This window comes from Lissotriton helveticus, chromosome 2_2 (genome assembly GCF_964261635.1).
Source record: "Lissotriton helveticus chromosome 2_2, aLisHel1.1, whole genome shotgun sequence".
Lineage (NCBI taxonomy): Eukaryota > Metazoa > Chordata > Amphibia > Caudata > Salamandridae > Lissotriton > Lissotriton helveticus.
Window position 1 is genome coordinate 418042342 of NC_136060.1, and position 14931 is coordinate 418057272.

Consider the following 14931-nt stretch of genomic DNA (forward strand, 5'->3'; position numbering starts at 1 on the left):
GGGCATCTCTCAAAGTTGTGAATAGGGATTTCAAGAAGGAGTGCGTCGCTGGCTCCTCCACCATGCCCTCATCCTGGCACCGCAGTTAATCCGATGGGGCAAAGGGGTGGTCGCCGGATAAGTCCCTGGTTGGACATGTGAGCATCTCCTTGAGAGTGCGGTCTTTCTTGGTGCGGCTAGTTGACATTGTGGGCAGCAGTTATATGACTTTCCAAGCGCCTCCCGCTGTGGGTCCGTACTGACCTGCCACCACCCAGAGAGCCCCCAAAACGAGTTTTCAAGAGGAAATGGGGACGACGGTTCCGGACAGATCTCTCCTCTGTGTACGCCTCGCAGGTGGAGGCCGTCGGTCAAGACAGTGGAGGCCGTCGGTCAAGAAGGAACTCCCTATGTACTGTTCAGCACTAAGGGTCCCACAATAATGATCCAGCGGCGCAGGCCCTAGGCGCAGTTCTCACTCCCCACATGGTTCAAAAGTCTCTTAGGCTTAAAGCAAGGGGCGAGGCCACACCCAGGCCTCCGATGGGGGAAAATTAGTGTTGCACCACCGCACACGAGCCTGGTAAATAGTGCCACTTCGACTAATCGCTGTGAGCATATCCTCCTCTCCTCCTCCACAGGTGAGGCGTGGACTCTTGTCCCTTTGAAAGCACCACTACAGCTCAATACAATCCAGTTAAGCCTCAGCCAGGCGCTCTGGCCCAGTCCGTTACCCTCGAGCTTTCTGGCTTCCTGCAATCCCTTTTCACATAGTCTCTTCGGGATTGGGTGTTCCCGGCCCCGCGGCCCTCACTGCTCACTGACAAAAGCCATGAGGTCCCTGGACGTTGCCTTCACAGACCCGGGCGGGCACATGCACGTAGCCCAGCAGGTCCAGGACGAAGTTGTTCTCCTCAGGCGGGGCTCCTCTGCTCCAGCGCAAGCAATACTACACCATGGCTCCCAGGGAGCCTCTCCGCATCTCAGCCCCGCTGCGGCCTGTCACCACCAGCTGGGATTCTCTTCGGCTTGGGGCAGTTGCTCTCAGGGCCTTCCCAAGATGTCAGAGGGAGGATGGACACAGAGTGAAGGCTGGCCCAGCCCCTTGGGCTGCGATGCTTGCGCTTCACCTCGGGCAGTTTCTGATAGTGCCGCCGGCCCCTGCTGCGAACTTCATTGTGGGGGTCCGGTATCCGCCGATAAGCAACTCCCGACAAGCCTCTCCATGACTTCTGGGCTGGTTGCTGCAAACCTTTTCACTGGCCCAACCGTGCTTCTAGGTCCCCCTGCCATCCGGGGTCCTGTGCTTGGCTATCTGCACAGCAACTGAGGCCTCCCACTGCTGAGCCCCTGTGCCTCCGGTTTCCAGGCAAGGGTCTATTTCAAATGCCTTTCCTCTTGCTGGACAGGTCAGGGCTGATGTGCTGGGCCAGTGGCAGGCAGGAGAGATGAGCAAATGTGTCTTATCCTGCCGCCATCTTGGCCATGTCCCCGTCATTGACTTTAAACCTAATGTCCATAGAGACTGATACTGTGGTTTGAACAAAATACTATGACTAGGGTTTGTATGATAGGGCTGCCCTCTGCATGGTCTGTATGAATGTGTGTGATTGAATGGGCTATTTGTGTATCGATGACAGAGACCCTATGTTTATGTACTTGTGACACAGGACATACATTTTGCCCTATGTGGCACCGTTACATGTACAACAAAAAACATACAACTTTTTTTTTTTAAGGCATTTAAAGTGCAGAAAAATGCTCTGCAAAAATGTTCCTCATAAGGAATCTTTTTCTGCACTTTAAATTTCTCTTATTAAAAAAAAATGGCTGTGTTTTTCAGGTATTACTATGGCAACGTGTTTAACAGCCACTGGGTGCAAGAAGCATATGTAAATGCAACACTTTGAAATGGTAGAAAGTTCAACTGAAAAGTTAATTTCATTTTAATATGCATTACATAAAACTCATCATTTTATTTTTCTCCCTTGTCAAAGTGTTCTTGCATACAGCAGGCATATTACTCCCGGTGGCCAGTAGGCATGATGCCATATTTATAACCGGAAAATACAGTCTTTTGTTGAAATGGGAGGAATTTAAAGTGAAGAAACATGCTTCATAAAAAGTTAGGACTTAATTGGCTTAATTTAAAGTAGAGAAAAGCACTAAGACAATATTTCATAGAAATGTTTTTCTTCATTTTAAATTTCTCCCATTTAATAGAAAATGACTATTTCTGAGTTATAAACATGGCACTTGTGTCTACCAGCCACTGGGAGCAAGATGCCTGCTGTTTGTAAATGTTGCACTTTGGACAGGGAAAAATGTAAATGAAGAGTTAACTTAATCATTAACTTAACCCCTGCGGTGCTCATGACGGAACGGTTCCGTCATGAGCGTTGGTTGGCCTGTGCTCATGACGGAACCGTTCCGTCATGAGTCCATAGGTTCTTTAGAACCTTCAGCACCGCAGAGGAATTCGCGCAGCACTGAAGGGGTTAACTCTTCATTTTAATTTTCTCTCATTTAAAAGCATTCATAAATATCATTTTGTTCTCATGCTCCAATATTGAGTTGAGAATGACATTTAAGAGTTAAAAACCTGGGTGCTTCAGTTCTCAACTTTGGGACCCACATGGTTGGAGCACTGCTCATTATCAAGCTCTATCTGCAGCCTGATAATGCCTGATAATGTGAAATAAGAATAGCCTTTCCTTAAATTTAAAAGAAAAACACAGCATTTATTTATTACGGTTCTTAGTTAAAAATGAACTCAAGGGAGGGAGCTACTCTGAAGGTTTTTGCGAGCTACTGGTAGCTTGTGGTCAACTGGTTAGAGACCCCCAACTAGTACATAAGCATACATTTTTGCAGCCACACACATCCCTCTAAAGTTATAGTTGTGAGGATCGGATGATCTGGTTAGGAGTTGTTTGTACCGACAGATCTGAAAAATTTATAAATTGTCTGGACATTTGTGAATGTACTTTACAAATCTAAGATTCTAAAAGGTGGAGCAGGGGAAGGGACATCAGTTGGATCATGACAGCTGATTGTGAGTCTCATTCTCCAAGTCACATCTGGAAGTTCTAAAAAGATCTGTATACTTGTGCCTAGTGCAATCTGTTCTTTTTACCTTGAAGATGTGTGGGATGTTTGAAGTAAAAAATCATGCACATTTGTATGCCTTTTGGTTGCTAGAATTGTAACCTTTCTAAACAACTTTTCAAAATGTTTATCCAACATATTACATAGTTATTGGCCAATTATTTGTATTTAGAACATGGAAACACAGTTCCACTTTATGAATTTTCCACCATGACTGCATTGAATTGGGTGTATCTTTTGCTTATCCTCTGCTGCACTCCGTAGTGCTGTTTATGTACCTAGAGCTTGCAAAGGCCTTGAAATTTGTTAATGCTTGGCTAGAAAATACTGTATTGAAATGACGTTGTTCCATAATGAATAAACATCTCCTATAGTTTACGCCTGGACATATGATTTCTGTTTTGTGCAACAAACTATTGACAGGAAGTGTTGATTGCAGCTGATTTGAGAAGTAATGATTCCTCTCGTTATCCTGAAAATATGAAAAATGGTTCAGGGGACTTGTGTGATGGGGATTTTTTTTCCTTAATGTTTCCTTTTACAAAATAAATATGGTATTTTGGAGAGTGGTCTTATTTCTTTTACTGCAAAGATCGAAGGAATATGATCTGCATGTACTAAAGGATTTTTGGTTGCACAGCCTGCAATTTGCAAATCACAAAGTTTAATGCTGCAAACTTACATCTGAGGATTTACTAAATGCCTTTTGTAAATCGGAACAGCCTTTCCGAATAAAAAAAGCAGTTTTGCGACATTGTAATTGGGACGGAATTTGAGAGACAATCAATCGCAATAAGACTTATCAATGATTTCGGATTGTAATTGCTCTCCCCAACCCCCCCTCACCCAACTTATTACTACACATGTTGTACTACAAAATCAGACCGGTCTCAAATAGTGCACAGTTTGCATCCACACTTTGTGACCAGTCTATTTGTACATCTGCCACTTTGATCTGTGGATTTTGGGAAGACCCATGAAATTGACAACAACTCATAACCACTTTGCCAACATGCCAAATAATTTCTAATATCGATATTAATTGTTTGAATTTCTGAATGCACAGTCTGATTATTGTGACATTTCCAAAATTCTTAAGATCCAAGCTGCATTTGCTGATACTGCTCTTGATATAAAAGCTGCGTATGAGATCAGAGACAAGAAGCGAGCACCGATGGAGTGGACAAGCAGCAGTTTGGCCAACACTGCCACTTTACTTTCAAGGGCTGGAAGAACAGAGGAAGCTTGGTAAGCTAGATTTCAGTTTATTTTATACTGATTTCAAAAGTTAGACGTAAGCTGCTTGAGATAGATGGTACTCACAAAGAACGTTTTATGTTGACTAAAAATCTTGTACTGTACTTTGCTGTATGAAGTAGTTTATGGTTTTTCTAACTAAGCAATATGGTTGGGAAGGAACCAGTGCCGTCATGGGTTCTGACATTTATTGTCTCACTGCTCTTTCCAGAGACTTGGATATTACCAAGTGAATTGTGCATATGTCTGGTCAAATAGACCTAATTGCCATGCATGAATATAGACCTGCTTAGCCAGCTTGGGCATCTCTAAATTATCTAGGTACCCTGTCCATTAACTAGGGATACAAGTCAATAATGACTGTGGCGAGGTGTTTGTGTTATGGCCTGTGTGTTGGCTAACGTAAGGCAACACACATCTGTGTGATTTGCAGTTTGAGATTTGGGGTAGCAGGATACTCTTCAGGCCCAATCACAGTTTAACTTTTTTCTAGGCCAGTTGCATGAGAAAGGAAAGTTCTAATCATGATATTTTCTGTGAGACTTGGCCACTATGCAGTGTTCAGTTTTTAGTAGAAGAGTCTTATGCGGTTAAAGATAGCCAAGTGTGGACTGACGTCCTTAAAGGAGCCTGAGGGACATATTCTGGATAAAGTGTTAAAGTTGTTATGAAATAGAAGTGTATAGTTTAGATGTGCAGGTTGTGGGCTTTGACTGTTACCGAGGCTGTGGCTAGGTTATTGAGATGTCACACTGACCTGAAGCGCCCCTTGGAATACTGTTGGTTTGGGCCTGCGTAACTCAGGCATTGTCTTGAACTGCCAGATTTAGACTTAAATCTCAGGATGGAACATAGTACCCTTGGAGAGAATGTGTCTTTTGGTGAGCTTGGTAATGGCTGAAGAGTGAGTTTACCATTATTTTATATCGAAAATTTTTCATCAATTGATACATTTCATCCATTCACATGTACGTTTTTTCTGCATTAGAATTTTACACTATATGCCTTTTGTCTTTACCAGGAAAATGCTGCAACTCTTCAAAAAAGTAAATAGAATACCCAGGTAAGTTTATGGCTATTTTTGTAGATTTGATTCATTGCAGGCTTTGTAGGGTGCTTAATCCCCACATATGCTCATCCTCGCAAATAGTTATTTTAAATTACAAATCCAGTTGTGGTAGTTTTGTTTTGACATGGTGTAATTGTATGGTTATTAAAGTGTATAAGCACGACGTTACATAGGTTTTAAAGTGAGAGCATTCAAGGGGTGCTGTTGCATAGATTGCTTCTCTTGCAGTGTATATAGGACAGGTAGGTCAGATAGACTTTGAATGAGTTCTGATCTGCATGGCAGTCCGTGCAGGCCTCATTGGGAAGTCTGGCGGCAAGGAACGTCCCAAAAGTTATTTGGTCCATATTCAGTGTTAAAAACTGGATTTTAGGGATGCCGGCATAGAGCGCAGTAGGGCTTTGCATGTAACAGTGAAAATAAAAAATGTCTTCAAAACAGATCCTGGTCCACGTTCACTTCTAAGATCTAGAGCGATCCCTGCTGAGACAGATAAAGGTGTTGGAGCAGCCTAAGGAGCGTTTGGAGTAGCTAATGGCATTGAAAAAAAGCCAGTGCTCACCTTTCTGATAAATAACTTTATGAGCCAACAACATGAAACTCTTTCGCAGGCATTGAAGATTTGACAATCTCCCAGATAAGAAGCACTAAAACAGATTGCATGTACACACCCAATCCTAATGAAAAAGGCGGTAAAGCAACTAACGGTGGTTATTAGCTCATGTCGCTTCTGCAGCAATGTTTTGGCAATTGACGCCAATATGTAGCATAAAGTAGAAATATTTTTCCGTAGATTAATCGTTCGGCTTGCGGTCGAAGTATGCTCTGAGATTTTTGTGTGTGGCATGAGTTATTTGGTTGTCAAAGAAGTTACATGGGGACACATTAGCAGGTGGCAAGAGTTTGATTTTAGGTTGAGTCCTGGTGAGAAGAATTATGAATGCAAGGAAATAACCATTTATTTTCCAGTGAAGGCATTTGAATGGCGGCATTGAAGTGTGTCTTTATAGCTTGAAGAGGAGCCTGGAGGTATTTTTAGAAAGGGATTTATAGCCAGTTATCTCATTGAAGTAGGGGGAGACCCTTTGTCAGACGCACCCGGGTTTGACATTGCATTGCTAGGTAATTGGAGAGAGCAAAATCTACTGAAAAAACTCTTAAACTGGATGAGATGGTATTCAGAGCTGAGTGTGGCAGATTTATTCTTTTCTGTCCTTTTCCATGGTGGATTAAGAAATGGAATCTGTACTCTTGAGTTTAAAGTAAAGTGGATGATCCACAGCACTGACCAGAGACACCTAGAAGTGAGGAATTTCCTTCAGTTTGGGCTGAAAGGGGTTTTTACACTTGGGATTGCAATTGTTAATATACTGAATGAGTAAGAATTTTCTCTTGCTCATTTAAGAACACATGGAAGAGAACTAATTAGCACCCATGTAATTAGCTTCAGTAAGAGCACTAGAAAAACCAACCAGATTTACACAACTACATAGCTCTGTTCTGATGTAAAAGGAATTTACCAGTTAGCATGTAGGGCTGACTATTTGAGTGCTTTCTTTAATTTGTGCAACAGACATCCATGTTTTCCAGTAAGAAATCTTGTTATATTACGTGCACAATATTAATTTTAAAGCAAAAACTGCCACAAATAATTCTCTTTTTCAGCACATTATTTTCTCAAATGTATGAGTCAAAAAAGCAAGCCCAATACTCCTGATATGGTTCCAGATATAATAATAATAATAATAGTTACATTTGGAAAGCGCCCGGTTACACTGAGGCCAGTGTGTCCCCGCGCTACGGTAACAATGAAAACCGCATCAGCAACCATGAAACAGGGCAATAATTAAGAAGCCGGAAATAAGTGCGTCTTCAGACCTTTCCTAAAGATGGGTTCAGAACACTCCAGCTGGAGTGCCTGAGGAAGCGAATTCCACATATGTGCTGCTAGATAACAAAACGAGCGTCCACCCATCCTGGCTCTTTTAATTTTGGGGACACGCAAACTACCTGTTCCACTGGACCGTAGCAATCTAGTAGGTGCATAGGGAGTTAGAAAACCATGCAAGTATGTGGGTCCTTTTATTTGTAAAATTCGATGGCTCACACACAAAGCCTTAAATTTCACTCTTTCCCTGATAGGGAGCCAGTGCAAAGAAGCCAGCGCACTTGTCGCTGAAGCACTCTTAGGGAGCATGAGGATTAATCTTGCTGCTGCATTTTGAATGCATTGCAAGCGCCGCAGGCATCTGACAGTAGCACCCAGGTACAGAAGATTGCCGTAGTCCAGGCGAGAGGTTACCAGCGCGTGAACAAGAATTTTCCTAGATTCCGTGGGGAGGGCGTCAAGGGTTTTCCGAAGTCTCCTCAGAATACCAAAGCAGGCCAATGCCAAATTTCCATACTCTGGATATATGACAAAAAGATAATCTGAAGGCACAGACTTGGTATATACTTTAATGAAGCCTGCTGTACATCAGCCTTGTTTTGGCATCTTTCCTAAAGTGGCTTATAGTTCAGAAGGCACGTTGGTTATAAAATAGAGGTGCAGAAATCAAACTTCAAAGGGATGTGCAGGGATAAATACTGAATCTTTAGATTTGGTTAGTTTTATTTTATTATGCTCTGCAAATGGAAGATTGCATTTCTCCCATCTGGATGTGGGCTCGGTGTGCACATGGACTTGCTACTGTGTGAAAGCATTTCATTTTATAGCCAGAATTCAGATCACTTTGATAAGTTGGAGTAAAAGAGTGCCAGAGGGCTTTATGGGCTTGGGTTGACTGGACTTGCTTCAGGAGACCTCTTTTTAGCCCTTGTGCCAGTTTCACCTAGTGAATCCGTACGTCATGGTAGCAGAGATTTGTATAGTGCTATTTGTAATTGTTTACCGTCCATCTGGTTCGTGTTTCTCATTCCCTGCTTCAGAGGATTCTGACTTGGATCTAAACCTTTTTCTCTGTTCAAGTAGGATCATCAGTTGTATAGTTACGGTTATTGGTTTGTTGCAATGTGCATAGTGTTACTTGGTGTGTTACCACAAATATTTACAAATGTGGGTGTGTTCCATCTGAAGGACTGGTATGTGGTTGAGGTCTTATAATTTCAACTGGGTCTGGTTGGAGTCCACAGTATCCCTTTAAATTAGACTAGCTTTGGGGTATTTGTTGGGTGGGTGCTGGTTTATCGTGGTGGTGTTTTAGAAGCGTATTTTGTTTTATGTAGAGTTGAATGCTGTTGTGAGCTTGATGACAATAAACTGTTTGGTTCCCCTGAACTGTACTGGCCCTATGTGCAATGTTTTGAATATTATGCTCTGTTGGTGGTTGTGATTGTTTATTGTTTTGGTTAGAACCATGGAGAGCTTGGTGATCTTTTATTACATGGAGCATCTGGGTTGTGTTGTGTTTTCTGTCATATGTATTCTGCTTCATGTTGTTCATTACCTAGTGGAACATTCTCCTGCGTGCACATTAAATTGGTGCAGCTACAGTAAGTACGCACAGTCATGTTTGTCGCTTATCCTGTATGCTGCTTGAAGCTCGGTAATAATACAACTCCAGCTTGGTACTTGAAATACAGTGGACTTATCCTAATTGAGTTTCTATTTGAGGCTATTTCATTAGTAATCAATTTAAGGTGATTTTAAGCTCCAGCAAGAATATTGCAAGTATGTTTGGGCCTGACACAAATGTTCCCAACCTCTGTTGCTCGCTCTATTCCTAGTGAGTTTCTGAGGGTTGCCGACATCTACAGATTTGAATGCTTTCACTATTTCTCTAGAACACTTTCTTAGTGCGAGTATTCGATTATTGAGCACTTTTGCTGCTGATCTAATATTGGTGTGGGAGCTGTTCTTTAATACACATGCACTACATGCCCATACCTACTGATTACATCGAGTGCAGGGTTGTCCTTGGTGTACTGACCGATGGGTTTGTAGAACTGATTTCACACGCTGGATCAACTACTATGCATTTTTAGCAGTTTGCAAACGTGAGATCTTATTGTTTGAATATTTAACGTGGTTTTCCCTCTAACATAGTCATGTACATATTTTTTGCATATGCTTCATGCTTGTTAATCCATTATCTATTCATAATCGTAGCTTGTGAAATAAGTGGTGCGGCATCAACTTAACACTACAATTCCGTACTCTTTAACGATGATGGACAAATTGAGACCTATGTACGCTAACATCATTATTTTTTTTATTTTTTTTTGCAGTTTTATTCTAATTTAATTAAGTTCCCTTTGTGAGTACAACAACAACAAAAATCATGTATATTTTGTGTGTGTGAGAACACAACTAGTTTAGAAATGTTTACTCTTGATTGTATTCGCACGCACTGTTTCTATTTTTCAGCAACGAAGTGATGGTTGAGTTTTTGAACTGCACCAAGCAGAGTGGTAACCAAGAGCAAGCAGTTAAGCTTGTTCAGCTGGCAGCCGACTTTGGTTTGCCATCTGCAGGGACCCTAGCGGAGAAAGTAATGCAAGATTTCTCTCTGTCTGAGGAACAAAGGTAAGCCCACTGTTTTGTTGCTTATATTGTTCAGGTTTCCCAGATTTGCAGTTGGAGATTTAACTAAAACAGAGGAATATGCCATTAAGAAAGCATGTTTGCTGGGCGAGGACTTGTTAAGAGGTGTCTTACATGTATCTGATAGTTCAGCCCATGTAAGTGACTCCCATATTGACTACAAATAAATATTTAGCAGTGTCTATTCTACATACTTGTGAGTTGCCTATTGAAGTTGGGCTTCTCTTATTCATATGCTTAAAGGTTTCCTTAACTTTGACTATGAAGCCTTCAAACACATCATAATCATAACCACTATCTCAAGCTTTTTAACAAAAGTATTTTTTAACGGAGTGTGATAATTGCCCCCCATGGGTAGGTAACATGCATTAAACTTTGTTTTCTGATCTCTCATATGTAACTTCATGTTGGTGAATGTGGCTTTGTTAGACACCATACTGTGGATCATAATTTAAACATGTGAGGGTACAGTGCTTGAAAGAGAGAAGGTTAAAAAACAAAATTGCACTTGGTTGGCTGATGTTTAAATGGCTGGCTAGTGAAACCAGTCGAACAGAAAAATGACATTGCAGATCATAGTCACATCGTAAATATGTATTAGTTTTGTTATTTTGCAGAAGAAAGCAACATAAACATAGGCGAGGTTTAAAACATTTTATGATCATAAAAGCTAGATAATCTGCTGTTTAACACTGGATGTGGCGCTATATGTGACAAGGAGTAACATGCTGGACGAATTGGTGGTGATGCACTGCTGGCGCTGTGCTAGGCTCTGTGTGTGACCCAAGCAACTGGAATGAAATGCTAAGAAAACATGTAGTTTAACATTGTGAGGGTAGAAAGAAGTTGTGAAGGAGGCCATTGAACCAGGGCCTCTTTAAGGGGAAAATAGGCTCTACAAGTGAGCCTACATCCCTGTGTTTGTTGTGTAGTGTAAAATAACTGGTAAATATGGTAAACATGTTTAGGTGTGTATCAGTTGTGACTTTCAGATAAAAGTCTTACTTGAAGTGTTCACCTAAAAATAAAAAATAAAAACATATTAACACCCAGGATACATACTTATGTTTCGAACTCACCAAGCTGTCATCTGCTAAGTCCATTTTCTGTGTCTACAAAGGCTACTCTTGTGAAAACCCAGTCCAACTAGACAAAAACTAAAAATACTCCAAATCACAGCACAGAATTTTCTTTACCAGTGCAGAAACACACAAATACACAGGATTTTACCATTGGAAACGTTCTTCAGTGCATAACTCCAAACAATGCATAATGAAATGCCATCAAACGTTAACATCAGTGTAATTCAGCTCCTTTTCTTGTTTTGCGTGTTCCTGCATCAACTCCTCTCCTGCCACCTCTGTTTTACCGCCCATGTCTCCAATGTCTGACCGATGCTAGAAGTTGAGATAATGCCTGTACAATGAACTACAAATGTACTAGAGGGTCTAAATGAATGCAAGACAGTAAAGAACAGGAAATCAACTTAACATCCCTCGTGTACGGTCCACCCACAGTCACCCTTCACCACGACCCTCATGGTGGTCAGGAAAGGATGCCCATCAGTCACCACACGAAACCGCCCTTGATCATTTGGGTTTCTTTTAAGACCACCACGAAGGGTACCACTCGTCTCGCACGACGAAGGCCCAGATGTTAGAACAAGTCTGCGCTCATTCAGACAGATCTTATGTGGTCTTATAACTCATTGTGAGAATGTAGAAGTGGCCGGGACTGATGTTGCAGTGCAAAAAATGGTGTGAAAAAGAGGAAAAAAGTGCATTAAAATTGGATTAGTGGGCACTGATAACTTTATTCTATTGTTACCCACTATGCCAATATTAAAAAGTAGTCAGAGACAATCAAGACATTACAAATTGTCTAGATGTGTGTTGGGGTCGACATGTTTCAGCAAATTTGGCATGATATGCCGTTGCTTTCTTCAGGAACAATTTCTATTTATAGCTACTGCAACCTAGTGAAAAAGAAAATGTGCTAAAAAACCATACATGATACAAAGATCACCTGAGTCTACTAGGTGTCCTTATCGTTTTCCACCTTCCCACTTCAGACGAGTTTCTGAGGAAAGTGAAAGAGAGAGAGTGATTTAGAATGAATCCACTGTCAATAGTTGTTGCATTCACGCCATAGCATTAGTTTATAAGGTGCTGATATAATCATCCTTGCATTCAGTACTAGGTAACATCTGACGTTGTTACCCTGTGTAATTTAGTACTAATTTCTTCACATGTACTAGAAATAACAAATGATAAAGGGAGATAAACACATTACCCGATTTGGGAGGTGTATGAACCTCACCCCACCTGGCCACAGCTCAGGGATAGGGGAAGCACCGCTCTAAGGAGAAAAGAGGCACACATATGAGGACTGATGCCACTCCTTTGTTCATCTAAAAAGCAAATTACCAGCGCCACCCTTAGAACTGTCTCGATCAAGGCGATCAACTGAAATGATAACAGTAACGACTAATGGTACTTCCCAAAGTATGACAAATGGGATCGTTTCCATGTCGTTCTTAAAAAAGCCAGATTGGTTAGCTTAAACATGACTCGCCCTGCAGCATCACAGAGCGTGTACCAGAAAGGAACTCATTCAAATAAGCATTGTATTTAAAGACACATCAAATGATGCCAAAGTGTTGCGTTTTTAAGAAGCAAATGACCCCAAAGTGTTGCGCTAGCAAAGGAGCATCTTACCTCTCCGTCGGTACTCCAAGGCTCAACTTCTGAGCCGATCGGGGAGGTACCCGGAAATGCATCGTGTCTGTATATGAAGCCACGCCTGATTGGTCAGACGTCCGATCACATGTCGCTTCATATTCTTTAACATGGCGTCTGATTGGATTAGGGAACGGCCAATCAGAACCCGAGGAAAACGGCACCAAGTTCGAGCCTGCACTACGTTTTTTCTCTCAATAGTGCTTTATACATAGCACTCGAAAACGCGGGGTTGTTCTTTTAGATTTTCAACACGAAGAAACTTTAATGGCTGTGCCTCGCCTCCTCGCTAGAATCAAATGACAGCCCAATGTCAAAACCATTATGACATAGAAACCCTTTACTGCCAAAGGCAAGTATGTCGCAGAATTCACTCCTGGGAAGTGAATGTGACATCCCAGGAAAAAATAGTTCTATAGAAAAGATAGTTCTATAGAAAAGGGCTAGGCAGAAAACTACACCCAAGATGCCAATAGAATTACAGACACTGTTGGTATATATATATAGACACTGTTGGTACATATGTGGACTCACAGGATGATAAAGCTGGAATGAAAATAAAATCTTAATTTGAAATTATAAGATTCATGAGGTTTATAAGATAGCCCAGGGTATATCATCGTTCAGGCCAACACGGTTTGTGCCCATCTTGAACACCCACTTCTGCTCCCTAAGAAGGAGAAATTTGGACACATCAGTAATGTGTGCAGGGATATAAGGTTGTTCAATTACTGTCCATTGGAACGCAGTAGATGGATGGCGCGCTTCCAGAAAGTGATTAGTCCGTTTCGTTGCCTGTCTTTTGCACCTAATGGTGCTCTTATGTTCTGATATTCTGACCCTGACCTTACGGGTGGTCATCCCTATGTATTTAAGCCCACAGGGACAGGTAATGAGATAGACAAGGTTGCTGCTATTGCAGTTCGTGAATCTGGTCTGGATCCATGGTCTTGTAGTCCCTATGTCGATCTCTGTTGACTTCTTGGTTTGTGGACAAGAATGACACGTACCACAGGGATGGTGCCCTGTAACTGGAGAAAGGGACCCCAGAGCCCTGGGTTCCTCAGTGCGCGGTCTGGTGTGGATCAGTTTATCTCTAAGATTTGGTCCTCTTTTTAATGAAAAGAGCAGGGTCTGTATACTAGCTTGGTCAGAGTTGAGAATGGACCAATGTTGTCTGACAACCTTTTGTATTTTATTGGATAGTGTTCCAAACGTGAGATAATGCCTGTACCGTATTCAGAGATAATGATGAGATGTGACCTCCTATTACTAGCACTGGAGTGGATGAAAATGACAATCTCCTCACTATCCAAAACTGGCCGCACAAACAAGAGTCCCTCCCAAGTAAAGTCTAGCATATTTTAAAGATGCCAAGAGGTTCTGTGCTCCAGTCATTGGTGACTAGTGGTACAGTAACCAGTTTTCAAGGATTACATTTTCTAGATCCGGTTAAGGTTCCTACTGGTCTCTGGCTTTGAAAATTGCGGTGGGCACATGCAGTAAAGAGTCAGCACAACTCTTGTGTCCACCATGGGATTGCTATCTTTATGGATTCTTATTACAAACAATGAATTCTGTTTGAACATTTCCTCCGATTCAGACCAGGAGGAAGAAAAACAAGACGTTTCATTCACCAACCTCCAGGCCTTGAAGAAATACCTCAGTAAAGGCTGCTAGTATTGTAGGCACCGATGCCAGGCTTCTGAGGGGGCTGTAGAAAAAATATATAAGCCTTCTTTCAACAACCTGGCCTACATCAAGCGTCCTGTCCCAGGAGACTCACTTTTCGCCCATACAGCACTCAAGCGGTCTTCTGCTGAGGCGATGTGCAAAGCTTCCTGCCCTATAAAGGAGAACAAGTGGCCGGACACTGCTGGTAAAGGGGTGGAGGTAGGGAGCACTATCCACTGGAGGCTAGCCAACTCAGTCGGCCTCCTTTTCAACTATGACACAGCTTACTGGAACGAGATGTGTAGGAAAGTGCCCCTTTTTGCATGGTTACCCCTCACTTTTAGTCCGACATCTGATACAACCTGACTTGATGTGCGCTGGGTCCCTGCTAATCAGGTTCCTAGGGCCTGTGTTCTTTCACAAGATGGTACCTTTGTGTCCACAATTGGCACATCCCTGGCCACGGGTAAGCCCCTTGTAAAAGGTACCATGGGTACCAAGAGCACTGTGTTCAGGGAAGGCCTCTAAGTGCTGCAGCGCCTATTGTGCCACCATCAGAAGCC

General features: G+C 42.1%; 1 protein-coding gene across 1 annotated transcript in view; it reads left to right on the plus strand.

Annotated features, from left to right (window-relative positions):
• The window catches only part of PTCD3 (pentatricopeptide repeat domain 3), a 154892-nt gene that overhangs the window by 132629 nt on the left and 7332 nt on the right, over window positions 1-14931 (plus strand). Inside the window, exons 21-23 of the mRNA XM_078678661.1 lie at window positions 4187-4335; window positions 5366-5407; window positions 9780-9938. Of these exons, the coding sequence (XP_078534787.1) occupies window positions 4187-4335; window positions 5366-5407; window positions 9780-9938 (350 nt within the window). The remainder of the gene's footprint in view (window positions 1-4186; window positions 4336-5365; window positions 5408-9779; window positions 9939-14931) is intronic.